We start from the raw sequence: 25824 nt of genomic DNA on the forward strand, positions 1-25824 counted from the left end.
TCAGTTTTGTTGTGTGAAGCCTTTGTGAAGAAACAGCCATATTTTTAAAAGAACATTTCCATAAAGGATTTCTCTTCCTCTTGTGGGAGTGCAGCCGAAGTGAGAAGGGTAAGCAAGAAGGACTGGGGAGAAAGTGGGGACCTACTTTCAAGCTATTTCCAGATGAATTAAAAATCCTTAGACTCTAGATGGTTTTTCTTTCTTTCTTTCTCTCTTTCTTTCTTTCTTTCTTTCTCTCTTTCTTTCTTTCTTTCTTTCTTTCTTTTTAAAGAAAAGCAGTCTGTGAATTTGGGACTAAAACATACTATGTTCTGTGTCACAAGCCGGTGGAGCCTCCTACAAGATGGTCCCCAAGTCACATGACACCCACAACTGGCCAGTGCAGCAGCCATCCCTTGGATTCTTGGGAATAAAGACCCCTTGGCTGCAGTTTTCTGAGTCAGTCTCTGTCTCTGTCTCTGTCTCTCTCTCTCTGTCTCCCCCCCCCCCCCTTCCTCGCTCTCTCTGTAGGACAGCTAGTGTCTCCACATCCTTCAGTAGAACACTCTTCTCTGCATGGTTCTGTAGAGGCAAGAGTGCAGCCAAACCTTTGGCTCTGGCCCAGGGCCAGTTTAGATCCTGGGGTGAGGTATGGAGCTGGATGGATTGGCCTGGGAACCTTGAGAGTATTCCAAATCTTTGAGTGTCCTGACAAAATCATCAAATACATCATTGTATTTTTTTTAAAGCTCTGAATACCAACTTGAAAAAGAAAGGGAAGACGTAAAGAGTTTTTCCAAATTTTTCCAGGAGCATCCATGACTGAGGCAACAACAGGGATTGGATCTTGGGTAGCATAAAAGCAGAGGTAGATTTGACTGTCATCTCTTACCTGCTGGTGTTGGAGGCCAAGCCTGGATTACACAGGCATTGCAGTTTCTGGGACAGAGGACATTATGATTAATTAGAATGTTGAGACCTCTCACAGGACGCTGCTTTCACAGTCTGAAATACCCTGGCTTCTCAGGGAGACCGTAAAAGTGGCTACTGTATCAGACTGTGCCACTGGAAAGAAGCCCAGGTCTCAGCCATAATTGGTGGAAACAGCCAGGATGCTCTACCTCTTGGATGACGCAGATGAATGAGCCTTTCTGCTGTCCTCATGGTAACCACCCAAAGTGACTCTAGATGGAATGGTCATTTCCTTTTTTCATCGAGAAGGACAGGGCATGCATGTGCTGATTAATGACAGATCAATTCTGAACATGGGTCGGTGATCTCGTTCTTGTGCACCCAGCCCAGAGTGCTTGACCTCTTCTAGATGAGCTAGCCTGCTCTATATCTAGGCTATGTTGTACAACCTGATATACTCTCAGCTGTACATGTAAACTCTTTAGACTAACATAGGCAATGGGAACACAGGAGTATTACAGGATCATACAAAACACAAAATAAAAATAGTAGGCAACCGGAACCTTTTAGCTCTGTGACATTCTTGTGTGATCATGGTGGTCTATCTGGGCCATTGATGACAGGAGTGAAGTTATAAGCAACATGATTGTTCATATTCCCAATAATGCCTTATGACTTTTCAAGTGCCAAGAGACAGCAATGGAGGCCCTGTTGTGAGGGAAGCAGCACTGGCTCAGGAAAAAGGGAAACTCACAATGGTCACATCTTGAAAACAAGTTTTAAGTGGACTCTTTCCCCCAAAAGCCTAACTTTAGGTACAAAATTTAAAATAACGCACATCACCCTGGCTCTAAGAGTCTGTCAAGAGTCACATAGTCCCCCAACACCATAGGCCAAGAGCATTTTAGTACTACCAAGATGGTTGTCATGCATCCACTCCAGTTTGCGTGGGGGAACTAACGTCCCCTTGACAGCACTACTGCCTTGTTCCATTCTGTGTTGACGAGGATCACACTGCCATTCCCAAGATCAAGTAGGTGTGAAAATCTAAACATGGCTCTCAAAGTTCTGCATATGAAAGGATTTCAGCCTTCAGAGAATTAAAACCAGCCAAACTGGCTTCAGGGACATTTTATGTCTCCATAGTCACCATTATTACAACTAATAAAGTCCTACGTTATTATAATAATGTGAAGCCTGGCATGGACAAGTACTCCTTATGTACCTAGAACTGTTCTAATCATAGTAGCTCCAAAGGGTGTAAATCCTATTATTGCCCCATTAAGGTATAAAAAAAAAATCTGGATGCATAGGAATTAGCAAAAAACAAAAAACAGAAATAAAAATGTTCTCCTATTATGATGCAAACTTGATAGCAGTAAGGGAAAATGTTGTTTTGCATGTAACTGATCTGGCAAACATTAGGTTGTACATCAAATGCTGGACTCTGGGTGGGGACTGTCCAGCCCATAGGTAGGCATTTCCCCGTTGTCCATGACAGGAGCTCCTGTGACATTTTACACTCTTTCCACAGTTTTCATGAGCATTCAAATTCAATACGTAACACAAATATCACTGATCTCCACATGAGTACCTGGGTTTGATAAGGGAATACTGTTTTATTCATAATCAATAGACAACATCAAGGGTACCACGTAGAGCTGGCCCACTCCGCCTTTCTAACTCAAGGCCATCTTTTCTCCTAAGCTAATTAAAGTTACTCTCCTCCACTTTCCAAAGACCAGAACCAACCCGACAGTGGCCCTCAGTAGGCTAAGAAACCCCAGTGCTGTTCAGGTGCTGTCAGCCATAACTTAGGTGTGCTTCCAATAAGCCTCTGAATACACAGCTAATTCTAAAGCTGAAGTGTTCAAAAATATCCTTCCTTGGAAACACACAGACTTTTTTCCATTTTAAATGCCCTCTGCATTTACTTGTGAAACCCAAAAACCTAATCACCAAAACCTGGTTATCTTTGGACCCTTCAAATATAAGAATCACCACAGTGTCATTTCAGAGCCTTCTGTGTATTGGAAATGGCTCTTGGTTAATTTAACTCAATTGAAGAATAGTGAGATTCACATACCTTTGAGATGCGTATTTGTTTAAGTCAATTCTATTCAGCAAAACAACCGGATTCTAACTTCCAGGCTGGGGTGGGTATGGGGGGCGGGGTAGGGTTTAGTCTTTGGCTCTAACCTTAATCCCTAAGGAGTTTTAACTCAATGGCTTCAGGACCTTTTTTTTTTTTTTTTTTTTTTTTTTTTTTTTTTTTTAACCTGGTCTTGTGCCACCAGACAACTTCATTAAAGAACCTTCACATTTGTCAACATACTGGCCTTTTCCAAGGAGGTGTGAAGTGTCCCCTCAGAACCTGCAGCCTAGCATACTGTTGGTTGAACTACATGAAGAGAGATAACCTATTTACATACTAAAAAGGTCAGCTTGGACAATCGGCAGTTAGAGATGAATTTGCCGCTGGCTGCAATTGGAGCATAAGAATTAGAAAGAAGCCTGCAATTTTGCTGTCTTTTTATCTGGGCAGACAGGAAGCATTAGTAAATATGAGGATGTCTGCTCTAGTCCACAAGAGCTGCACTGTACAGAAGAGCCCAGTGATGGACAGCCCACTCACCCTTTAGAGCCCTCCTGATTCCAAACAGGTATGTGCCTGGCCACGTGAAGTACGGGTCAGCCTCTTACACTAAAAACGGTAATTATGAGGTAGAAATATTTGCATAACAATTTTCAAGAATCTTAACAGAATTTAAGACATGAAGACACAATAATGGGCTCTCAGGTGCGTAGCTATTCCTGCTTAACCTGCCACTCGCATTGAGAAAGGACGCTTTCAAGGGGTGAGAAACCATCCGTCTTTAGAAATCGCTAAGTCTCAGTAGATTTCAGTTAGCTAAGGTGTACTAAAGTGTCTGCAAGGATGTGAGGACAGAGACAGAGGTTTATGTTGGCATTTTTAATGCTTTTGTTCTCTATCCATTTGGAGATACAAGGCGGTTTCATCAGAACTGTGTCTTTACTATACATGTGCGTATTTGTGTATATGTAGGTTCACATGGTTATATGTATGTGCTAGTGTAGTGCACATTACGTGTGTGTGTATGTGTATTCATATATCTGCATGTGTCTGTTCATGAAGGTTTGTGAGCAAGTGTGTATGTTTTTTGTGTTTGTGATGTTATGCGTGTGTGTGTTTGTGTATGTGTGCACACGCACACACACAAGGAGATAAGAAAACAACCTCAAGTGTCACCTTCAAATGCTGTCCACATCCTTTGCGATGTGATCTCTGAGCCTGGAGTTCCCCAACTATGCTAGGCAGGCTGAGCAGTGAGGCACAGTGACCTCCTATGCCCATGTCCCCAGCACTGTGATTACAGGCACATGCCACCAGGGCAAGCTCATGTACATGAGGTCTGGAAATTGGGGTCTTCTGTTGGCAAGGCAGTCACTTTACTGACCGAGCTGCTGTATCTCCTCAGCACCCTAGGGACCTCTCCTGCCCTACCCTGCCCCAAGTCCCATCTTAAGTGTTTGGATAGAACATAAGAGTAAAGACACTTTGTTTCGTTGTTTGAGGTAGATTCTTCTGATGTAGCCCAAGGCTGGTCAAGAACTCCCTATGTAGCCAGTGTTGGTCCCACCTAATATACTTCTGCTCCCATTTGTGCCCTGATGTCAGGGTTGCATGCCTAATCTACAAGGCCTGGCTAACGTTCTGAAAGGAAAAGCCCACTTGCGTGACAGTGTTGAAGAACGGGAGGCTGAAGGACCTCCAGATTGGATGGGTCTCATCGTGGTGAGAACAGTCTGTCTTAGACAAGCTGCATCCATTGTCCCTTGTCCCTTAGAATGGGGATCCATCAGAGTTTCTGCTTAATAGAGAAGGTGCCATTTATGGGTGTCTGAGCTATGAGGGTCTGAGCTGAGATGCTGAGTCTTAACTGAGGCTGTTCTCCCTGGATGCCCTGCCCTTGTGTTGCTCCATCCAAGGTCATTACACACCACTAGAACTCTACAGCATCAGCTGGTGTCACATACGTTCTCATGGGGACACTCTTGCGCTTTATCACAGTATCAAAAGGACATTTACAGAACTAGATATGAGCCGGGGCTCACTCTGTCTTTATTGATGTCAGAAGCGGCTTCTAGGAGGAAATTGCTCTTTGTGTACACATATGTCCCAGGTGGTTCAGTATGCCTGTCTGCCCAGTACTCACATTCTGTATGGCTCTGTGGTTCATCTGACTCTTGGCGTTAAGGAAAAGAAAGCTAGGGACAGCCCGGAACTTCACTTGCAGCCAAGCAGAACCCTGTAGAGATATTTGAATGTGGCTAACGATCAGACACATCTAGGTTTTGCACTCCTCCTAGTCTAAGTCATTTAATGTGTCATGGGCTATGCGTAGGGACTCTTGTAACAATATCGACTGGGTGTGCATCGCACACACTGGCCTGCAGTGTCTGTGCCATGCTCACCCCGTCACACTCTCTCTTGCAGAGTACTCAGCTTCGCAGGTGCAGCAGATGCTTCACCAACCGCTCTCCATGACATCCATGTCTGCCCACCCTTTCCGAGACCTCCCCCTCGGCAGGGAGCAGCACTGCAAACTGCTCCCAGGTGTGGCTGACATCCAAGCCAGTGAAGTGGCCAGATGGACAGTGGATGAGGTGAGAGGAACCAGAGGGGGGATGCTAGAGTGAAACAGATCGGCTACTGGTGTCCTCTAATATTTGGGTAAATGTCCCCTGCATCTTCTCCAAACAGCTTAAACTTCAAATCTGAGCAGGAAATCAGACATGCCTTTGAAGAATCTGGAAAAGCCCTCTGTCTGCCTGCTTGGTGTTTCTCCCTCCAACCCAGTCTTATCTTTGTCCCAACTCCTGTGTCGTTTTACCATCCCCATGCTAAGTAGAGCAGAGAAACTGATCTTCCAAATCCACACCCCTGCTCTGTCTGGAAGAGTACAGGTGTATATGCTCCACTCCTGTGCTTAGGAACCTCCGCTCTTGGGGTGCACTGCTCCAGACATGCTGGCAATCCTGTGTGCTCCCCTCTAGAAACAGTGTCTCCCTCCATGCTACAAGATTACCAGGTAAACCTCTTGCTGGTTTGTTAATGGACAGGTTGTTACAATGATGGGTAAGGTGTGTTACATCAGGGAAAACCAGATAAGATTTTACAATATTGGTTTTTAATGTAATCACGCCTTACCACTTTGCTTTTCAGTCTGGATCAGTTAAGCTTCACTGCTTACTATTGTATTGAAGCAGTGTCTCCTGTTTCACATGTTCATTTTAAGGGAGTGCATTGTTTGACTGACAAAGATATCATTTCACTGGCTGGTCTCAGATAACACCCTTTCAACCTAGGAAACCCTGGTCCCCTCTGAGGACAAGACTTAAGCTAGATCTGGAGCTGAATTAGCTCCAAGCTGTTCACCAAGAGCCTACAGCAATTATTTTTCCTTGGAATGGGTTAAGCTTTTCATTCTAAGACCCTTGCACTGAGACTATTCAGACTTGGGAAGTATGATGCAGGCTTTGTGCCATACCCCACAGAGACCTCATCTGAGAGCCTGGGATTCCATTTACCCACGTTCCCCCAGTAAGAGGAAGGGAGAGATGCTACTGTTCCTCAGCATGCGATATATCTACCTACCTCTCATCCATTCTGTGGAGGGCTGGGTCCAAAGTATCATGGCAGTAGAGTGTCCAGTCAATGGGCTAGAGAATACAAGGGAATAGCAGGGCCCTGTTCCTAGAAGAGTTGTTGAATGGTCCTCCTTGGGGAGTTGTGCTAGTCTGCAACATGTGTTCATGACCAAAAGGCCAACTGAATTAAAACCTGTCCATGATAAAGTCATACATGAAAGAGCACTGAAGAAGTGAGGAGCTCTCACCGGCCAGCAGTTCCTTACTGACTTCCAAGCTAGGCATTCCATGTTCTCCCAGTTGGAAAGGCTGGCTAGAGTTGGCCCCTCCTCGATCAATGACGCTCATGATCCCTCACATGGCCAACAGCGTATGTTAGGACAACAACGGCAAGACACAAAGTCTTATTTTACCCATTTGACAGATGAAGAAATTGAGATGCCCCCCAAACTAATTGACTTTCTTAGGGCCACAGAGTCAGTGTTTGTCCCTGAGCTGACATTTTTCCACAGTGCACACACTGGGCATAGAGGGAGCTAACCTGGGACAGGGAAAGGTAGCTACATGTAAAGGCATAGGAACAGGACGGCCATGGCTCAGTCAGCAGATGGGGTCTACTTGGTTCTTGGGCAGAAAGTCACTTTCTGAGCAGTGATTCGGGAAGACAGGAATGATATTTTTTTGCAGAGAGAGAGCAAAGCCAGAGAGGAAAATACTACCCATTATGTCACCGAGAGCCCCCAGAAAGGCAGGAGTCTGGGCTGAGTTGTGTGGTGCAAAGCAACTGACTGCAGGGGGTATTTTTTAAAGTCAAACTCAGTGCATGGGAAGTAGACAGTACAAAAAAGACAAAGAATAAATGGGTCCAAATGCAATTCCTTTTACAGTCTTGGGACTAATTAGGTTAGCACTTGATTAGGATGACAGCCTGTGAGATCTGCAAGGCCAAGGAGTGTCTCTGAAAGAAAGGGGGACCATGATGTTGTCAGGAGAAGGATCAGTGTAGCAATAGGGAGAGAAAATGGGGTCTCCAAACCAAGGGGACATGAAGAATTAGAGGTGAGATTCCACGGCCTAATATAGTAATAGAAGATAGGTAAGGTGTTGCCATTAGAAGGTGTAGGCAAGGCTATGGAGTGAGTGCTTCCCAAAAGCACAATGCCCAGAGACAGCCTCTGAGGAACTGAGAACTGAGAATGGGGTCACCTGAGGATCAGGAAGGCTCCAGGGAGGCAGGGCTACATGGGGGCTTATAGTCCATGGGACAACAGCTCTGAGAGGAGACATGTCATGGGCACACACATAACATTTGCCAGGCTTTCTGAGGAACATTTCAGGACTTAAAGATCTTGTCAGTTGTTTTCCTAAGTCAAAAGCAAACTGCACAGTGCTGAGATGGTCAATCCAAAAACTGGAGAGTCAGATGCGAGATCTGAAAGCTTGCCCATAATGAGTGTTTCTTATAATGGAGGGAGGCATGCTTTTATTTCCTGCTCGGGAGAAAATAGGTAAGAAGGACAGCCCCTGCCAGGACCACGAAGCACCAGGCAGGTGCCTGACAGGGAAGGAGGGTCTGGTCTGAAGTTTAACATTTAAAAAGCTTCAAGGCCAGAGGGGAGTGACTGCTCCCTCTCATTATGATTGGGAATATTTCAAAAGAAGATGTAAAGAGATTAAAATGCTTCAACAATCTGTTTAGGAAGGGGATTTCCAGTTCTTGGATTCTCTGTCATGGATCGTGTACATTTTCAGCCTTTTACTGCAGGAAAGGACATCGGGGCCTTTAGATTTGTGAGAAGCCACAGGGAGGCCAAGTGTCCTGTGTCAAGTACCCCTGCCCCTGACTCCTCGTGATGCCCTGTAACCACACCTTCCATTGGGGATGCATTCTGGGGACGCTCTTCCCATTGCTGCCAAAGCCAACCTTGATATCTACTAAGAGGCATTTGAGAGCAAGAACACCCCTGAGACTTATTTCTCTGTCCCCAGTCACCATGCCCATTTCCCGACACTCAAGAATGGTCTTCGAAGGATTTAAAATGTGGGGTTTGTGGTGTGTTCTGTGTTTTTGCAAGTGTGGCAGCTCTCTCGGGATGTGCACCGGGGGCCTGGGAGGCATCCAGTGAGCATCATTATCAGTAGGTACCATTGCCAACAGGATGTGAGGCTGCTCTGGATACCACAACAAGAGTGGTAACTAAGGAGATAATATTTGAAAGCAGCACAGGCCTGACCTGGATTGAGAGAGCTGTTTCTGGGCTTTGTTAGCAGCAGACATGTTAAAGGGGAGCCAAGGGGAGTCCCAGCTGGGGACAAGGTGTGCTGCAGTGGATTCAGGCCTCCTGTGTTAAGTGTCATTCAGTGAGACCCTAGTAAGGGGGTGTCTATGGCAGAAGCTAGAGAGAGAGAATATTCTCTTTGTCTCTGTCCTAGCCTGGGAGGCCAACCTCTGCTCCATCTAATGCTACCTGTGAAGAGAAGCCAGCCCAAGCTCTTTGTCACTGGCCACAGGGCTGGGAACTGGCTTTATGTCCTTTTGTCACTGTTGCCGCCTCTCTCACAGCACTGTTTGCAGGGCACAGGGAGGCTGTGAAGTGGGTTTAGTGGCTATGAAGTGGAAGGCAAGAGCACATGGTGATGTATTATGTGTCATAAAATGCTAGTGTTTTGTGACACTGCATTAGAGGTGAGGACATGAGAACACATTGTTATCATCTGTAGAAGCGTATTTCGTAGATCTCGCTCAGTGGCAGGCATGTAGTCTGTATAAGAACACAAGCTTATTAGGTCAAGGAGTAAAATATTTTAGGGCATTTTAAATATATTTTTCACATCTTCACAGCACATCCTCTTATTCAGAATAGGTATGTGATCAAAGTCAATGTGAAGAATGAGTGAATGACTGAATGAATGAGAGAATGAATGACTGAATGAATGAGGGAATGGATGAGTGGATGAGTGAATGGATAAGTGAATGGATGACTGATGAATAAGTGAGTGAACACATGAATGAGTGAATGAGTAAATGAATGAATAGATGAGTGGATGAGTGAATGAATGAGTGAATGAATGAACAGGTTCTCTCCCCTACACAAAGGCTACAGTGCACATTTACCATCCCAGGCACAGCTCAGCTTTGTTTGGCTCAGATGCAGTTGCTTTCACCTCTTCTATTCTAAAATGCTCCTTAAAGGACAACATATAAATTGTCCTGCTCTCAACCAAGTGCTCCCTAAATGTTCATTAACTATAAAAGATGGCAGTCACTTTAAGAGCAGGCTTTACACAGGAGGCAGTGTTTTGAAAAATCCAGGGTACTGCTGGCTAAGCATAGCAGCCTTCTGCAATTGGGCCCTTCAAAAGGGGGCAAATAAACTCTGCTGTTAAAAAAAAATTAGAGCCAGAGTGGAAACACAATCTCTGGTGGATTTCCAGGCAGTGCGATCCAGCTCACATCTCCAGGCTCAGCAAGAGAGGAGCACCATCATTTGGGAGATGGAAGGAAGAAGCCCACTGCAGAAAGGAGGCGTGCTGAGTGCCAGGGAGGAAGCCAGAGAAAGTAGGTCATGGGAGAACGTGAGATGGATAGAGTGGAAGGCCAGTGGGAGAGCCCAGGCACACCCATCCTTCTTAGTCTCCCAAACTGCTGCCTCATGCCTACAATTAACTTGCTCGGAGTCCTTCCAAAATAAAACCTGGGTTTTGGGCATAGAACACTGTGCTCCAAAAACCACGGAAGACAGATACCTGTCAGTTCCTGCGCCCAGCATGACCCCAGAACAGTGACAGACAACAGTACAAGCCGGGGATATACCTCCAGAATCAGAGCCAAGGACACCAGTGCACATAGCATCTTCCTACAGCATGGGTACTCTCCAGAGCCAGCCATGGCCTGGGTCCCCTACAAGGCTCCAACAGGGTACTTGTTGCCTTGAAAAATAGACCTACTTCATAGGTATCATTTGCAGGAGAAGGGTAGTTAGCAGATGATAACTGTTTCTTCCTTCAGAGAGCGTCCACTCTCTGAATGGTTGTCTGCATCTCATCACATGTTTATAGAAGAAGGGGTCTTTGAATGGGAGAATGAAAGGAAGGCCCCTTCAGTATTATTTATTCTATGGGTGTAAAATCAGACCATTTATAGTTGTGACATCTCTAGTCAAACAAGCTTTCTGCTAAAATTCAGCATGGAACTTAGTTCTAGGGACAATAAGTATTCACTAAAAATACCAAACGAGGTTTTTGGATATTTTTAAGATCTGGACAAAGATTTCTTTCTTGGTAGAGATCACGCCATTGGTCTTTATCATCGAAAGCAAGAATAGAGACCTTTCCAAAATGCAGAGCATCTCGGACAGGTGGTGAGAACCCACTGTGTGCAGAGAGCTAAGGTGAGGAGTGCAAGCCACCCCCCCAGAGAAAGGTACCAGTGGCAAGGACACAGGTGATGTCGCCACTTAGCAGCACAGGCTCTGTTCTGATGATGCGTTGATCTCATGGGATACTTATTCCCATCAGAACTGTCTTTACCTTTGCCGTTGATGATGAGCTCTTAGCTAATTATGCTGAAGAGGAAGGGGTCCTTGTAGTGCTGGCCATGGAAGGACCTGGTGACATATACAAATGATCAGAGCAACTTGCCACTCTTCTGCAGTGAGCAGAAGCTCTTGGCACAAGAGGTAAAGACTGTGTCTTAGGCAACGACTTCAGTTTGACATGGGAGCCACTGCCCCTGTGACTGGCAAGCCTTCCGCACACTGATCTTGAGTGAGGTAGGGCAAAGCGTATGTCTTGAACCAAGTCCCTGGTCAGTCTTTTCTCTTTCTTTTTCTGCCTATGATATTTAGTGATTCTTCCTATGGAGGCTTCACTCTGGCAGTAGACCCAAGGGGCCTTTGGCAGCCTGTGGACGCATCTCTTTGGATGTCACGGCGAGAAGACAAAAATTGCTATTCACAGCTAGGGATTAGAGGCCAGGAATTTGAACAAGAGCCCTACAGTGCACAGAAGCACTCTGCAGAAGAATTGCCTCTGCCAAGGACTCAGTAGCCCCAATGCTGAGAAGCCTGCACTTGGCTTAGCTTCCTTCCTTTATTCCCAGCCTGTCCAGTGTGAAGGATTTGACTTCTGCACCACCCCCTGCCTCGGCAGCTGACTCTCCTGACCTAATGCTTCCTATTAGGCTGTAGCTGATCTCCTACCTACTGAAGGTGGCCTCGGGAGTCCAGGCAGACACTGAAGTCTCACCCTTTACAGCTTGCCCTTGCCTTGTGGTCCCAGCCCTCACCAACCAGCATCTTTCTGAGATGCTTGAAAATAAATGTCCAGTGCTTGGACCCTGTCCAGCTCCATTCATTTGTACTCTCCATGGCCTGAGTCCATGTTTCAGTCAGACTGCAGTCTCTGCAGGAGAGGGGGATATGTGGCCAAGCTGAGAACCAGGACTTCAGGCTCCCCGCTGTCTGCTGTCAGAAGCACAAATCCATCCCAGGAGACCACACCACCTTGCCTTCCCCCATTTGCCTTCTGCTTCTCAGGCTCCCCACTGCCGCTCACACTTGTCCTGTTTCTGGGCTGCCTGCTGGGAATCTACACATCACATCAGTCAGGAAATACTGTGTATATTGAAGGAGGAAATAGAGTGTATATTGAAGGAGGAAATACTGTGTATATTGAAGGAGGAAATAGAGTGTATATTGAAGGAGGAAATACTGTGTATATTGAAGGAGGAAATACTGTGTATATTGAAGGAGGAAATACTGTGTATATTGAAGGAGGAAATACGGTGTATATTGAAGGAGGAAATACGGTGTATATTGAAGGAGGAAATACTGTGTATATTGAAGGAGGAAATACGGTGTATATTGAAGGAGGAAATACTGTGTATATTGAAGGAGTCCCACCCCTCACCCCCGATCTTTCCCTGAGCTGCAGTCTTTCCACTCAAAAGCCTTTGCATCTCTCCTGTGGCGGGTCATATGTGTGAGGGGTAAGCTGTGCCCACAGGACATTCTCCCTTGTCCTCTCTGTGGACTGAACCTTGGATTCGACAATAGCTCGGTCCTGTTCAGAGGTGCAATCATCACAGAATCCTCATACACAGTCATGGTAGATATTCTCAGCCAAAGGAGCATCCTGGGAAAGATTCAGACCCATCAACGTCCTGAGCTCTTACAGCCCCTTTTCAGCCTCCTTCAAAGCTGCTACCACTTCTCGGTTTCTCATTAAAGGGATTTGACCAGTCACTTCCATGGCTTCCATCAACTCCCTGCAGATACCCAATGTGTGTTCCATGCTTCCTATCCATCTAGGAAAAGACATTCAGATTAACTTTGCAAACTGACCAGACCTCCTCTGCCTGGGCTCTCTGGGAGCACAGAGCTCCCAGTGGACCCCTAGCTGCTAGGCTGAACAGAGTCTGGTCTGATCACACTTGCACGGAAGTCTTCCCATACTGGGATATCTGTGCAGACAGAGCACCTACTGGCTGCATGAAGAAGTTTCCTAAAATCTCCATCCTCCCCTCCACATTAGAAGGATAACCATAAATAACTGCTGAGCCAGACTTGTAGTGCCAGGGCAAGTAAAAAATACCGAGCCCATGCCAAGTGTCCCCAAAGAGCTGAACTTTCTGAGTTCCCATGAACTAAGTGTGGCCACAAGAACACAGGTGTGTCTTCTGGTGCTGGTCCTTACTATTCTGAGCTCTAAGAGTAGTCGCCTCAACAATTGGTGTCCACTTCTATCCCTGTAGGAGCAGAGTTGACTGGAGTCCTAGAGGGAGTGTGTGCTCTCTGGGCTCTAGGAAGGTGGAGAGTTGGTATAAGGACTTGAGCTTTTTGGCTCCAGATCTTCCCCTTTTCATGGAAAGCACAGCAGGGGCTTACCACCAAGTCAAACCAGGAGGTACAAAGAGAAAAAAGCAATTTTACCTAAGAATGTAACCCCAAGAATGCATATACTCTAGTTGCATTTTAACGCCAGCCCATGCCTAACCTGCTAGATCTGTCAAAGCACGCAGAGCCATGGTGATAGCTTATCCACTTATCCAGAGATCAGAATTGACACCATCCACTTATCCAGAAGCCACACTTGATGGCTCTCTGCACTGTAAGTCAGGTCACCACATAAGTCAAGTCACCAGTCTGTCTAACTACAAGAAGGGGTGTGTGTAGGTGTGTATGTAGATGTGTGTGAGTGTGTGTGTGTGTGTGTGAGTGTGTGTGTGTGTGTGTGAGATATCAGGAAAGATGGAAAAGTTAAGTTGAAGAGAATGATTTCCAGAACTCAAGAGCTTAGAAATAGGTAAGCTGAGTTTCAAGTTCTCTGCTGCTCATGGGCCAAGGAGGACTACTAAATTAAGCCTCTCTGAGCTACAGTTTCCTCATCTTTTATGTGGGAGTCTAGTTCAGCGCAGACGTATGGCGTGTGCATGGTTGCCACGGACCAGGTGAGTCCATAAAGGAAGAATCTGCTGTTCAGAACCTGCAAGCAAGTGTTCCTATTATCTTGATGGCCCTGTGATAACATTTTCCAAGGCCACTATTCCACTGGATTAAGAAGACCAGATGCAGGTGTCTCTCCCAGTGCCAGAGCTCTATACAGATGTAGGTCATCACTGTCCCTTTATCAACCTGCTCTGTGTAGGCCAGCTGTGTAGGCGAAGGGATGGAAAAACACATTGGGCACAGGACACGTCTAATGAGCTAAAAATATGGTAATGTGATTTGATAGTTACTATTTAAATTCCAAGTGTTTGGACCTTGGGGTGTTTTTTTATCTGCAAGTTGAGTTACTCCAAACCCCCAAGTTTATTTCAAGTGTATGTTTTAAATTCATCTCTTTTGTCCTGTGTCGTAGGTGGCTGAGTTCGTACAGTCTCTTCTGGGCTGTGAAGAACATGCCAAGTGCTTCAAGAAGGAGGTAATAACTGGGAAGATTAGATACATGTCCTCTCTCCTAGGCCCAGGAGTAGTTGGTTTCCATCTATTTAAACATAAATAAGAGCAGATAGATGGGGGAGGTGGAGAGAGGGACCAAAGAAGAGCAGAGCAATGCAGCCCATGCATGGCCATCCTTACCCTCAGTCTTCCTGTCAAGGATGCTAGGTGTACCTCTCAGACTATTATGTGGGAGATGAAATGGATTAGGCTTCCCACTGATGGCTCTGGGCAATCTTGGGGAAAGGAATGAATGTTCTACTCTAAGGTGAGAGCAAGCCTAGCCCATCTCCCCTGCTTGCACCTCCTTCAGCATAGATGCGAGAAGTCAGAGCATCCTCCTTGGCATTGCTGCCTCCTGCCTTCTCGTGCCTGGGAATGCTCTCAGTTGCTTAGCATTTCTCGTAAGCTAGCATCTGTAGTCCCGGGGGCTACAGAGAAGGCTGGATCTGCTGTAGATGATAAAGGAGATGATGTTGCTTATCACATGGCTGCTTCAAACCTGCACAGCACAGAGCTTCTTACAGTTGTCCTTCATCCTCGAAACATTCTCTGTAAAGGCAGTTTGCCTTCGAGGTCATCCTCAGGAAAGTCAAGTACGGTGGGCGAGGGGCAGTGCACAGACTCTCGGATGATTCAAGAATTTTCACTGTAGTCCTTCAGAGCCCGGTGCTTACATCCTAAGGAACCCACAGCATGAAACACCTGTCTGCGCTTTGAGTTCAAAGCGTGCATGATTCAAGGGAGTCCTGGGACCTGAGACCTTCATAGCCCTCCCTGCAGCTTTTGGTAGCTTCCAACAGACCTCAGGGCTTTGTGATTTGACAGTTACTATTTAAGTTCCGGGTTCTGTGGTTCCACTAGAGCACAGCACGGCTTGGGCACACCATACTCAGGTTTGCACACACAGCCCACAGTTCATATGCCCACAAGCTTTCCTGACTTCAATACACTTCCCTGTCAAGTGAGGACTAAGGAAGTCAAAGCATCCAACATGGCGGTTTGATATGCATATATACAAGTGCCATTGCACAGAATTACCACGGTGAAGACACTTAATATATCATCACTCTACAATTTAGAATGGAGCCAAGAACCATTCTGATATCCTTCACAGATGTTCTTAAAACTTAATAGTTATTACATGGGTTTTTTCTGCTTATGGTATTTTTATTACAAAATGAAAACTTGAAATTTTTGAAAATCTAAAAGGATAAAAATTAAGACAAATCAAAATTCTGAGAACCACAGATGACTTCTACTGCTATTGAAGATAAAATTTTCTAATATTTTAATATTACTTTTGTGTGTGTGTGTGTGTGTGTGTGTGTGTGTGTGTGCGCGCGCGCGTGTGCATGTGCGTGTGTGTGTGGATGCATGCTGCAGCATGCATTCAGAGACCAGAGGACAATATCAGGAGTCAGTTCTGTCCTTCTATCCTGAGTTCCAGAGATTGGTACTTTTGCCCACTGAGCCGTATAGTTGGCCCGAGGATTCCACATTTTCAAATATGTGTCTGTAGAGACTTATTTTAAAAAAAATTAGAAGATCTCTAGTGCCATGCTGCATATTTCTGCCTAACCCTAACGATTTGTGAAATTTCACAGATCATAGCCTGCTACATTGGAATATGATTTGTGGGGATTATATACACCATTCCACCCAATGACCAGACTGCACTTTCTTTTTTTTTTTTTTCTTTTTTTTCTTTTTTATTAACTTGAGTATTTCTTATATACATTTCGAGTGTTATTCCCTTTCCCGGTTTCCAGGCAAACATCCCCCTCCCCCCTCCCCTTCTTTATGGGTGTTCCCCTCCCAACCCTCCCCCCATTGCCGCCCTCCCCCCAACAGTCTAGTTCACTGGGGGTTCAGTCTTAGCAGGACCCAGGGCTTCCCCTTCCACTGGTGCTCTTACTAGGATATTCATTGCTACCTATGAGGTCAGAGTCCAGGGTCAGTCCATGTATAGTCTTTAGGTAGTGGCTTAGTCCCTGGAAGCTCTGGTTGCTTGGCATTGTTGTACATATGGGGTCTCGAGCCCCTTCAAGCTCTTCCAGTTCTTTCTCTGATTCCTTCAACGGGGGTCCTATTCTCAGTTCAGTGGTTTGCTGCTGGCATTTGCCTCTGTGTTTGCTGTATTCTGGCTGTGTCTCTCAGGAGAGATCTACATCCGGCTCCTGTCGGCCTGCACTTCTTTGCTTCATCCATCTTGTCTAATTGGGTGGCTGTATATGTATGGGCCACATGTGGGACAGGCTCTGAATGGGTGTTCCTTCAGTCTCTGTTTTAATCTTTGCCTCTCTCTTCCCTGCCAAGGGTATTCTTGTTCCCCTTTTAAAGAAGGAGTGAAGCATTCACATTTTGATCATCCGTCTTGAGTTTCATTTGTTCTAGGCATCTAGGGTAATTCAAGCATTTGGGCTAATAGCCACTTATCAATGAATGCATACCATGTATGTCTTTCTGTGATTGGGTTAGCTCCCTCAGGATGATATTTTCCATTCCAACCATTTGCCTACGAATTTCATAAAGTCATTGTTTTTGATAGCTGAGTAATATTCCATTGTGTAGATGTACCACATTTTCTGTATCCATTCCTCTGTTGAAGGGCATCTGGGTTCTTTCCAGTTTCTGGCTATTATAAATAAGGCTGCGATGAACATAGTGGAGCACGTGTCTTTTTTATATGTTGGGGCATCTTTTGGGTGTATGCCCAAGAGAGGTATAGCTGGATCCTCAGGCAGTTCAATGTCCAATTTTCTGAGGAACCTCCAGACTGATTTCCAGAATGGTTGTACCAGTCTGCAATCCCACCAACAATGGAGGAGTGTTCCTCTTTCTCCGCATCCTCACCAACATCTGCTGTCACCTGAGTTTTTGATCTTAGCCATTCTCACTGGTGTGAGGTGAAATCTCAGGGTTGTTTTGATTTGCATTTCCCTTATGACTAAAGATGTTGAACATTTCTTTAGGTGTTTCTCAGCCATTCAGCATTCCTCAGCTGTGAATTCTTTGTTTAGCTCTGAACCCCATTTTTAATAGGGTTATTTGTCTCCCTGCGGTCTAACTTCTTGAGTTCTTTGTATATTTTGGATATAAGGGCTCTATCTGTTTTAAGATTGGTAAAGATCTTTTCCCAATCTGTTGGTTGCCGTTTTGTCCTAACCACGGTGTCCTTTGCCTTACAGAAGCTTTGCAGTTTTATGAGATCCCATTTGTCGATTCTTGATCTTAGAGCAGAAGCCATTGGTGTTTTGTTCAGGAAATTTTTTCCAGTGCCCATGTGTTCCAGATGCTTCCCTAGTTTTTCTTCTATTAGTTTGAGTGTGTCTGGTTTGATGTGGAGGTCCTTGATCCACTTGGACTTAAGCTTTGTACAGTGTGATAAGCATGGATCGATCTGCATTCTTCTACATGCTGACCTCCAGTTGAACCAGCACCAATTGCTGAAAATGCTATCTTTTTTCCATTGGATGGTTTTGGCTCCTTTGTCAAAAATCAAGTGCCCATAGGTGTGTGGGTTCATGTCTGGGTCTTCAATTCTGTTCCATTGGTCTATCTGTCTGTCTCTGTACCAATACCATGCAGTTTTTATCACTATTGCTCTGTAATACTGCTTGAGTTCAGGGATAGTGATTCCCCCTGAAGTCCTTTTATTGTTGAGGATAGTTTTAGCTATCCTGGGTTTTTTGTTATTCCAGATGAATTTGCAAATTGTTCTGTCTAACTCTTTGAAGAATTGGATTGGTATTTTGATGGGGATTGCATTGAATCTGTAGATTGCTTTTGGTAAAATGGACATTTTTACTATATTAATCCTGCCAATCCATGAGCATGGGAGATCTTTCCATCTTCTGAGGTCTTCTTCAATTTCTTTCCTCAGTGTCTTGAAGTTCTTATTGTAGAGATCTTTTACTTGCTTGGTTAAAGTCACACCGAGGTACTTTATATTATTTGGGTCTATTATGAAGGGTGTCGTTTCCCTAATTTCTTTCTCGGCTTGTTTCTCTTTTGTGTAGAGGAAGGCTACTGATTTATTTGAGTTAATTTTATACCCAGCCACTTTGCTGAAGTTGTTCATCAGCTTTAGTAGTTCTCTGGTGGAACTTTTGGGATCACTTAAATATACTATCATGTCATCTGCAAATAGTGATATTTTGACTTCTTCTTTTCCGATCTGTATCCCCTTGACCTCCTTTTGTTGTCTGATTGCTCTGGCTAGAACTTCAAGAACTATATTGAATAAGTAGGGAGAGAGTGGGCAGCCTTGTCTAGTCCCTGATTTTAGTGGGGTTGCTTCAAGTTTCTCTCCATTTAGTTTAATGTTAGCAACTGGTTTGCTGTATATGGCTTTTACTATGTTTAGGTATGGGCCTTGAATTCCTATTCTTTCCAGGACTTTTATCATGAAGGGGTGTTGAATTTTGTCAAATGCTTTCTCAGCATCTAATGAAATGATCATGTGGTTTTGTTCTTTCAGTTTGTTTATATAATGGATCACGTTGATGGTTTTCCGTATATTAAACCATCCCTGCATGCCTGGGATGAAGCCTACTTGATCATGGTGGATGATTGTTTTGATGTGCTCTTGGATTCGGTTTGCCAGAATTTTATTGAGTATTTTTGCGTCGATATTCATAAGGGAAATTGGTCTGAAGTTCTCTTTCTTTGTTGTGTCTTTGTGTGGTTTAGGTATAAGAGTAATTGTGGCTTCATAGAAGGTATTCGGTAGGGCTCTATCTGTTTCAATTTTGTGGAATAGTTTGGATAATATTGGTATGAGGTCTTCTATGAAGGTCTGATAGAATTCTGCACTAAACCCGTCTGGACCTGGGCTCTTTTTGGTTGGGAGACCTTTAATGACTGCTTCTATTTCCTTAGGAGTTATGGGGTTGTTTAACTGGTTTATCTGTTCCTGATTTAACTTCTGTACCTGGTATCTGTCTAGGAAATTGTCCATTTCCTGCAGATTTTCAAGTTTTCTTGAATATAGACTTTTATAGTAAGATCTGATGATTTTTTGAATTTCCTCTGAATCTGTAGTTATGTCTCCCTTTTCATTTCTGATTTTGTTAATTTGGACACACTCTCTGTGTCCTCTCGTTAGTCTGGTTAAGGGTTTATCTATCTTGTTGATTTTCTCAAAGAACCAACTTTTGGTTCTGTTGATTCTGTTATAGTCCTTTTTGTTTCTACTTGGTTGATTTCAGTTCTGAGTTTGATTATTTCCTGCCTTCTACTCCTCCTGGGTGTATTTGCTTCTTTTTGTTCTAGAGCTTTTAGGTTGCACTTTATTTTCTTACGCTGCTATAACATTTGGTTGTCCCCTGTGCTCCTCGACTACAGTAACACTAGATAAAGCATGTGCGCAGTGCCTTACTCACCGGAAACTTATTGGGTGGTACTTTTAATGCCTGTGGTACATCCAGGCCAAAAAAAAAAAAGTTGAAACATAACAATGGAATCTTTGTGCTCAGGCAAATTAAAATATTAAGTTTATGTCAAACAAACTGAGAACCCTCAAGTTGAATGGGACTTCTCAATTCTGGGAGAACAATGGAGTTTACCTGACTTGAATCCAATGGGGGGACCTCCCGATTGCAAGGCATCTAGATTCACTTATCACCCTTAGGACCCCAGAACTTCTACTGGTGGATAAGCAGACTCTGGTGTGGAATAATTACATCTGTGGTTGTTTCTTTATTTACAGCAGATAGATGGCAAGGCCTTCCTGCTTCTAACCCAGGCAGATATTGTCAAAGTGATGAGAATCAAACTGGGCCCAGCACTGAAGATTTACAATTCTATCCTGATGTTTAGGAACTCCCAGGATGTCACTGAAGACACTGCCTCTGGCCAAGAAGCCAGGAGATAAATGTGCTCCTGAACATCCACTGACAGCAGGACTTGCGCTTTTGGGAACATGGTTGGCAGTCATCCATTCGAATCTAATGTCCCCATGGTCATACCAATATTTAATCTGGACCCATTAAAGTATCTGGTTTCTGCATATGGCAGACTTTGATAAATGACCAAGTGCCAGTGAGTTGGATGCTTAGTTAGGTCCAAGTGTGGGTTTGGGTGGCATCCTTATGCTTGGCGTGCTGCAGCAAACAGACCGAGGAAGCCACTGTGTGCATCTCTACCCTCCCTTCTAAAAGAAAACACTTCCCATTCTGCAAGTGTGTCTCACGTGGTAAAATGCCAGGAAACCGATTCATTAATGCATCATTAATACATGCACCAGAACTACATCTGAACACAGCTTGCATCTGTCATCTGGGAGCCTTGAGTGGAAGAGATAGGATCCTGGCGCTCACACGAAGACTAACGAGGTTTCTGGGTCCTTAAAACTCAGGAAAGTGAATCTTGTTAAAAGTGCTAATATAAGCACATTGTTTCCGTGATCCATGAATTGGCATTTTTATTCCTTACCATTCCTTGGTTGTGGTTCCAAAGTGCCCTGGAGCACACTTCAAGGAGTGTGCCTAGAGGTAACAGGAGTGGTTGGAGGCCATTCCAGGAACCTGCTGGGACACTCCTGAGCATTTGCAGTCAGGGATATCTCTCCCAGACACTTGGCATTGGTCAAAGATCCACCTGCATGAAATTCCTCCAGCTCCCACCCTGGTGAAACTTCAGATGGACTCTCCCCTCATCTGTTGATGATTAAAAAAACAATCAGGTCTGATTTCACCTCTCCAGAGGTATGGCAGCAGGACAAGAAAACCTCCACAGAGGAGCTCAGAATCTGTTGACTGTGGCATTCGAGTTGTGGGAAGACCACTTCCTAGTTGCGAATAATTAGAACCCCAAGTCTACAACTCTTTGTCCTTTTTCGTGTGGTAGCAATGGCAGCTATCTTCCTGGAAACAAAGGTCCACTGGCTCATCCATCAGGTGTGGGGATCAAAATGGAAGCCACAAGAAAAATGCAGACCTGACAATATCTTTCTGCTACATTGAGAATGTTCTCAACTTAACAAAGTTGATTCTGCTTAGAGAATGTCTCTAACTTTAGGTCACTGAAAAAGAAAAATATCTTGAAGAGAAATCTTTAAGTGCTTTAAAGGTAAATTTGATATGGAATAAAGAATCACAGCTTCTACTGTCTGTGGTGTTTTGTTTGTTGGAGTATTTTGGTAGACTTTTATATGGAATAAAGAATTGCTGCTTCTACTGTTAAAGTTGTAACATATTTTAAATGTTAATAAAACGTGAAAGTAGACTCTCTCTGTGTCTGACTGTATTGTGGTCATAGCCTGTGCTTGCCTATAGTCTACAGTCTTGATTTTTCTCAGCTATGGAAGAACAAAGGCATTGCCCAGCAGAGAAACTTGTTGGTTTTGACTGCTGTGTTCCTTAGGGCATATTCTCTTAGGGAAATGGTTAAGATATTAATAGTATGAAAGACTAAGTTATAGTTTTTAACTAACATAAGCTTTAGAATTGTTCATTTTATATATTAAAAAGAAAAACCTTTTAGAAGGCCTAAGATTTGTGTCTCATATTCTTACTACAAGATATTTCATTAGTAGTGCCCAGCATAGAATAAATGACATTGAGGATTATTGGGGTTGAACTATTTTTCCTAGAAGACATCTATCAGGTATAGATAGATATAAATCCCTCTTAGCATATCCCAAAAGGAAACTCCGATCTCTTCACCCAAGAAAATAATACCATCATTAAAACTGTCAACCAACCTGCTAAGACTGAACCCCCAGTGAACATGATGGTTGGGCGGAGGGCGGCAATGGGGGGAGGGTGGGGAGGGAAACACCCATAAAGAAGGGGAGGGATTAGGGGGATGTTTGCCCAGAAACAGGGAAAGGGAATAACACTCGAAATGTAAACAAGAAATACTCAAGTTAATAAAAAAAAAAAAAAACTGTCAACCAAGCCATGAAATAAGAGTCACCCACATTGGTCTATTTCTGTGGTGTAAACTCTCCCGCCACCATGACGTCACTGGAGTAGAAAGAGATGAACACAGCTAGCTCTCACATACTGCTTCCTGCAGGTCGAGCATCCTACGGCACTCTATAATCCAGCCCTGTTTATCCCTTCTATCCTCTTTCTTTCATGTCTCATGCTAGATTTAAACTGGACTTCTAATGTCTCCAAGTTCACTGTGTTCTTAGTGTTGGGCACTCTCCACCACTAAATATCCTGCTCCAAAGTCGAGTTCAGCATCTCCAAGGTTCAGCATCTTGGCACCTTTCACTGTACGTGACTCCACAGAAACCAGTGCCTCCTCTTTTATTACACTTCGTTTTTCAGTGGTATCACTACATCCTTAACTCTTCCCATCAGTCTAGGAGATGTTTGGCCTGTCACTGACCGCCATGTTTATTACTGACTCCCTGTACTTAATGTAGTCTCTTGCACTTGTTGGACATACGGCTGTATGTGTGATGGATAAAGCAAGACAATCAAACCCAAATCACAGCTTTCAAACCACCTGGATGGTGGAAAATAGTACCCACACTGGGAGTTTGTTTTTTAGCTTTGATTTGGAAAATATGTGTGTACATAAGTGTAGGCAGCATGGTGCACATAATACACTGGCATTCAAATGCAGAAATAGCTGTCTGCAGAATGACAGCCGTTTCTTTACAGTGGCAGTAGAATAAACTCACTACAGAAGAGAATAAATTCCTTCTATTCGAGGCATTTTCCCCCATTCCTGCATGCTAGCCAGTGCTCTCAAGAATGGTCTGAAATATTAGGAGTGAAATATTTTGCCCTACCAGGAGGATTCCCTACATAGTATCAGATGTCATACAGTATCCACAAACCCACAGGTGCGGGACCCTCCTGCCTACAGCCTCTCCTCTGAAATCTCACCTAGAACATGCCTTTGAGTCACCAAGAAAGCAGCAAAATTGTCAACAGGATTCCAAGAAGTCCAAACATCTATATTATTAAAAAGAGTTCCCCCACAGGACCATTTGCACAATACAGCACAAGTCTACATTATGATGCTGGAAATTTAGATCATTAGCAAGAATCCTAAGGGAGCTCAGGACTTCTCAGACTTTACTTACAGAGTGCCTGCAATTTCAGGTAACTTTTGCAAAACTTAATTATCTCACTTTCAACAACACTAGGACATTTTAAAATGAACCTATCCTTAATAGTTTCTATGAACTTCCCTTCTTGGATTAGACACATGACCTTGTATAACCCACACATTAGAAGAATCTTCCCAGAATGGCAGCACTGGAGATGGACTCTGGGATGGCACGTTACCTCTCCCTGGTCAAATGCTGGCTTTCAAATGTTCTGGAATTTTAGACAATTTAGTTCTGTCTAGAGTTACCTGCCCCCCCCAACCTTCTGAGTCAGATTTAGGGTTCACTGAGGTACAGAACGGGCACTTGGACCCTGGTACAAGGTCTGGGTTTGAATGGGATTTTGTTCCTTGTGTCATTTGCTTGACCTAAACTGATTCTTTTTTTTTTTTTTTTTTTTTTTTGGTTCTTTTTTTCGGAGCTGGGGACCGAACCCAGGGCCTTGCGCTTCCTAGGTAAGCGCTCTACCACTGAGCTAAATCCCCAGCCCCGACCTAAACTGATTCTTAACCTTCTTCCACCCAATCACCATTTTTCCCATTAATTCAGTTGATTTATTTTTGCTCCATATCATCTTAAGAAATTCTGCTTTTGCTGCTGCAACTCCTAGAGGGAACCGACAAATATTACTTCGCATGCAAAATGTTCCTGTGAACATATTCTTATTATTTGAGAATGTGTTCTCCACAAATATACACTTATAAATCTACTCCTCTTAAAACTGCTTTTCTTATAAATATATGCATGAGGAACCTGTTTGCTAATAGATCCTTGAATATTCAGAATCCTCATAAATGTATTCTTTCTATGAATACATTTATTAATGAATAATATATTGAGAGGAATTTTTTCTAAAATGTATTCTGGTTATGCTCCATCAGATCTCAAATCTCTTACTCCTTCGGTTTCCAGCCATAGTAGAAAACTGGGGCTGCCTAACCCCTTAAAATGACAAGGTGAAAACCATGGAAGCATTGTTCAATTCAAACTTAAGATTTAAACAAATAAATTTGGTGAATGAATCATCCAGTTAGTTGATGACCGACAATTATGTCTCTCAGTAAAATCACCTGCCTCTAAAAGTCTTCCACTGGGTAGTCTTTGCAGGAACATGAGGGAAGCTAAATCCAGTGAGCCTTCAGATAGAATCCTGATGTCAGAGATGCTCACCATAGCAAGGATGTGCAGGGACCCCAGGGGACTCTGGACAACTCTGAAGACTTCACTCATAAAGGATGAGTGCAGAGGGCTGTGCATATGGGCATCAGGCTGTCATTCTACTCTTGGGGACCAAAATGCACTGGAGGGCAGTATTTCTGTGTCTCTGCCATAAAGGGAAGGGCAGGGGACAGGATGTGGGGTAAACTGTGTGCTAGAACAGCCATTAAAATAGGAATGGAAAGCAGAAAGTCTGAGAAACAATGGGTTGAAACAGAGCTGACTTCCTTTTCTCCAAGCGGTTCTGTTGCGCAAGCTCAGTCTAGCTGTTTTGTGCTGTTTCACTCTAAAGGCACCACCCATCATTTGCCCATTTCATTCCTCTAGAAATTAGACTGTGTTCCCTTTGATGTAGAAAGCTAGGCATCAAAGTAAATTGATACACAAAGAACAGAAATCCCAGGTTAAACCAGAAAGTTTCGGGGCAGATTGAAATGAATCCTCTGCACTGTGGCCAAAAGCAAACCTACAGAACAAACATGAAGGCTATCCGGAATACAGGATTGTGCAACTCTGGGGTCTGTGGAGGTCTTTCCCATAGAGAGGAAAACCATCAAGAGCTATTAGCTAACATTAGCTCAGTGTCCTATGTCTAAAGTCTGGAAATAAAAGATGGCCCTTATCTATCTCAGCCAGAAGAACACAGAGTGAATAATTCAGAGACCATAGACATTTCTTTCCCAGTTTCCAACAGTGAGGCATCTGACAGTACACTCCTTATACGCACATGGCAAGGGCTGTCTCATGGCTGAAGACAGATGGACAAAAAGCAAAAGGGTATCAGCAGCCCATTCAGTATTGCAACAGATCTGCACCCAGGATGATAGCATTCAGTCATATGTGAGTTGGGACTCCTCACATTTTATTATTATTATTATTATTATTATTATTATTATTATTATTATTATTATTAACTTGAGTATTTCTTATATACATTTCGAGTGTTATTCCCTTTCCCGGTTTCCAGGCAAACATCCCCCTCCCCCTCCCCTTCTTTATGGGTGTTCCCCTCCCCATCCTCCC

General features: G+C 44.0%; 1 protein-coding gene and 1 long non-coding RNA gene across 5 annotated transcripts in view; one reads left to right on the forward strand and one right to left on the reverse strand.

Moving 5' to 3' along the window:
• L3mbtl4 (L3MBTL histone methyl-lysine binding protein 4) overlaps positions 1–21734 on the forward strand; it is a 452873-nt gene extending 431139 nt beyond the window's left edge. For all 4 annotated transcript variants that reach the window (XM_039084811.2, XM_039084810.2, XM_063267937.1 and 1 more), the window contains 3 exons: positions 5411–5580; positions 14425–14487; positions 20218–21734. In XM_039084811.2, the coding sequence (XP_038940739.1) occupies positions 5411–5580; positions 14425–14487; positions 20218–20382 (398 nt within the window). In that variant the 3' untranslated portion in view covers positions 20383–21734. The remainder of the gene's footprint in view (positions 1–5410; positions 5581–14424; positions 14488–20217) is intronic.
• LOC134480429 (uncharacterized) lies at positions 14267–15812 on the reverse strand. The gene is made up of 2 exons (XR_010054897.1): positions 14646–15812; positions 14267–14550 (listed from the first exon to the last, which is right to left on the reverse strand). It is a non-coding gene; the product is annotated as an uncharacterized LOC134480429 (long non-coding RNA).
• Positions 21735–25824: the final 4090 nt, after the last annotated feature.

The sequence above is a fragment of the Rattus norvegicus genome, chromosome 9 (genome assembly GCF_036323735.1).
Source record: "Rattus norvegicus strain BN/NHsdMcwi chromosome 9, GRCr8, whole genome shotgun sequence".
In the NCBI taxonomy this organism is placed as follows: domain Eukaryota; kingdom Metazoa; phylum Chordata; class Mammalia; order Rodentia; family Muridae; genus Rattus; species Rattus norvegicus.